Here is a 3,575-nt window from a genome sequence, read left to right as displayed (position 1 = left end):
CAAGCAACTTAAAGAAGTCCAGACGCTTTTCTTTGCAAGATATTGATAATAGTTTTTATATAACAGAGTGAACTACTTCCATAAACATTAATCTGGCAGTTCAAATCGATTATGATATGATTATGATACAATGTCTATTATGTTACTATTATGTACACTCAGTTTCTGTGACTGAAATGAAATCCCATGAGTGTATATGTAGTTAATAAAATCCATTATATTATATATTACTGTTGGATAGATGCTTAACAATAGTTGTAAGAGGCAACTTTTTTAAATAAAACTTTTCAGAAAAAAATATTATATTTTATTATTAATAAATATAGCAAAAATAATAAGCCAATTTGTAATAAGGTACTTTGAAGATTTTGTTTTGGAATTTGCAACCTGTATGAGACATTTAAACAAAAAAAATCATTTAGGTAAATGATTGTACGTATACAAGATGAGTTTAATGATGATGTTTAATGAATGATGTTTGCATCAGATTTAATACACACTGCCTTCACTCTTGGCTCATGGCCAGCCACAACACTTGCAACCGTCATGAAAGACAGATCCAGATCCACACTGGGAAACATGGGTCACGCCACCAGCACAGTTGTAAAAGCTGCTTTGGTCATCTGGGTTTGGGTAAAGGCCATCTGGTTTCCCATTGCAGAATCCTGGTCCCGGGGCATGGGTGGTAGTGGTTGTGGTTGTGGTGGTGGTGGTTGGAGTGGTGGTGCTCGTTCCAGGTTTTGGGGTGGTGGTTGGGGGTAGTGTGGGAAGCTCTGGAAGCTCTGGAAAATACAAGTTTAAATTCATGTTTATATAAGTCACTGCTTAAAATCAATTCTACCTTCTGAAAATATGCTTGTTTAGAAAATATTACGTCTTCATATCTAAATTTCACAGGTTCTTATGATACCAGTTGCACACTGTTTTTTTAAACATAGAAAGACTAAAAGAAATCATTGGCGTTAATCTGCTTTGGGCATACCAATTTCAAGAAGGTTGCGCAGATGAGAGAGCAGAGGATGGGGACCCTCCCCGCAGAATTTTCCTGCAAAGTCATCCAAATCAAGAGCCCACACAAAGGCCCCGCCAAACTTCTGATCTTTCAGGTAACGTACCTATTGGGGAAAAATTAAACAGAGATTGATATCACTACCTTGTACATACATAAATGTGTTAAACATAAAGAAATGATGCGAGTTTTCTCACTTACCTTGGTTTCATAGCTCTCCTTGTTGTCAAATCCTACCCACTCATTGTTTTTGAAAGCATAGGGGACTTTCTGGTCTTCAATCCAGTTAATGGTGCTGCCTTTCACGAAGGTACAGATCTACAGCACAGACTACATGGTTAACATTTGTCGTTTTATAAATATCATTAGATATCAAAGCAACATATGCTATACATCATGAGGCAATCATTAAATTCCAGCCTTAAGAAATGTACCTCATAATAAGACCAGAATCCAGCTTCACGGGTGTATGGACCAGCTGATGCTGGGCCGCTAGCTGGAGCACCAACACCAGTGTTTGATGATGTCAGGCGGAAGGTACGACCATAAGATGCAAATCCCATCCTCAGCTTCTCCAGTGGGGTGCCATTGTCTCTCCAATATTTCATGGCATAGTCCTATAGAAGTTAAAAAATGTGAAGTTTGTGTTCATAAGAAGTTACCTGTTAAAGTTACAGTTATCTTTTAAATGAATCTTATTTCAGTTTTAACGGTTTACTTACAATGTTGAAATAGATAAGGTCACCAAAGTCCTGAGATCCACGGTACAAAGGGCTGTTGTGTCCAGTGAATTGCTCCCAAGTTCCATGGAAGTCGTAGGTCATTATATTGATGAAATCTAATTCTCTGCAATAAGGAAATAAACATAAACAGTGACTTTCATGCTTACATTGCACAACTGTCAGATTTCTAAAAGTAGTAGATGAAGTAAGATGGTTTATAAAGCAGGACCCTCACTTGGCTATCTCAGCGATCTCATATCCAGCATCAATGGTTCCTTTTCCAGCAGCAACAGCAGCAGTTAGCATGAGCTGGGGATTGCCGGTAGCTTGGGCTTCAGCTGCAAAGGCAGCAACAAGTTCCTATAAAAGTGCACCACATAACAGTGTAAGAATGGAGTCCATGGGGTTTAGGAGGTATAGCAGATCATCTACCGATTGGAAGGTTAGTGGAATCAGTCCATTTAGCATTTACCATTCAAGTATGATACAAACGAAACAACATCAATGAGATGTAGATTTTAAAAAATGGAGATCTATACCCACCCTGCAGAGCAGAGTAAACCTCTGTTTGTCCTCAGGAGGACTTCCACGGGATCCAGGGTACTCCCAGTCCAAATCCAGACCGTCAAATCCATGAGTCCTCAGAAATCTGATAGTAGACTGGATGAACTTCTGACGATTAGCTGCAGTAGAAACTGTGATGGAGAACCTGCAAAAAAACAAAAAAACACAAAAACCAAGTTAACATTTGATCTTTATAGTAAAATCTGCTTAGTGCTTTATGTCTTTAACAGGAGAATTGTGATTAATGTTTGCTGTGTTTAATAATGGAAACTTCTTTTTGATTTTGATTTGATTCAGACTGATGGTTTACACATAATATTTGGTTAGCTACGTACCATTGTCCTAATGTGAAATAATTTTCTTTCTTTAAAGTATTTCTTACTGTGTTGACCCAAAGTTCCATCCACCAACGGCCAAGAGAGTCTTCAGGTGGGGATTCCTGGAAACAGCAGAAAACTTGTAATATCATTAAAGAAACTGTAATATCTTAGTGGAAAACTCTTAAAGACACGATACGCTCAAGAGGTATTGTGTTTTGCTTTACCTCTGACCTATAGGATAATATCCACTTACTTGGTCTTCAGATCATTGAAAGACTTGTAGAGGACGTCGTCATTCCACTCGTAGGTAACCAGCTCATTGTTGGAGTTGATGATGGAGAATGCATAGATGAGGGTGGTGCATAGGAAAGGGTCCACATTTTGTGGCAGAAACTTTCCATCTCCAGGCCTGTACTGGGACCAGTTGGTGAAGTAGCACTCCATCCTGCTGGCAGATCCTGTGGCGGTGCAAAGTAATATTAATAAAGCACAGGTCCCAGTAGTGATACACAAGTAGTGATCAAAATGTCAGTTGTTTACCAAAGTAAACCCAACTTACCCAGCTGGCTTATCACCAGGCACAAACCTATGGAAATTTTAATATAAGAGTAAGCAAAATAAAAACTTGCATGATATACTTATATTACATAGATCCAGTAAATTCTTAAAATACCTGCTAGAATTGTGAGCCTGGCCATCTCAGATTCACTTCTTAAGAGTTCACTTAATAAAAATGAAGTTGGTTCTACAAATCAGGCAACACTGTAAGACGTATAAAAGTATATATAAATAAATAATCACAATTACGAGAGAATAACTTCGAGAGACTGTTCCCCTTGTTTACTCACCTTGAGACCAGACGAAATACCCAAAAAAGCTGCAGCGAAGGTGGGTCTTTTATACACCTGATTGTATTATGAAAACCAGGAAGGTATAGCACTCTTTCGTAAATCCAAGTCA

At 38.3% G+C, this 3,575-nt stretch overlaps 1 protein-coding gene across 1 annotated transcript; it reads right to left on the bottom strand.

Annotated features, from left to right (window-relative positions):
- Nucleotides 1-473: 473 nt before the first annotated feature.
- On the bottom strand, nucleotides 474-3,355 carry LOC309707011 (acidic mammalian chitinase-like). Its single transcript, XM_082534092.1, has 11 exons — nucleotides 3,289-3,355; nucleotides 3,175-3,201; nucleotides 2,869-3,073; nucleotides 2,678-2,734; nucleotides 2,275-2,440; nucleotides 1,967-2,091; nucleotides 1,732-1,855; nucleotides 1,444-1,626; nucleotides 1,211-1,327; nucleotides 983-1,115; nucleotides 474-773 (listed from the first exon to the last, which is right to left on the bottom strand). The coding sequence occupies exons 1-11, from the start codon at nucleotides 3,311-3,313 to the stop codon at nucleotides 517-519; spliced, it is 1,419 nt and encodes a 472-aa protein (XP_082390218.1). The 5' UTR covers nucleotides 3,314-3,355; the 3' UTR covers nucleotides 474-516.
- Between the last annotated feature and the right edge of the window lie 220 nt (nucleotides 3,356-3,575).

Source organism: Aulonocara stuartgranti, assembly GCF_965226115.1.
Source record: "Aulonocara stuartgranti genome assembly, chromosome: 5".
In the NCBI taxonomy this organism is placed as follows: Eukaryota; Metazoa; Chordata; class Actinopteri; order Cichliformes; family Cichlidae; genus Aulonocara; species Aulonocara stuartgranti.
The sequence above is the reverse complement of the archived record's forward strand: the minus strand, read 5'-3'. Positions and strand labels throughout refer to the sequence as shown.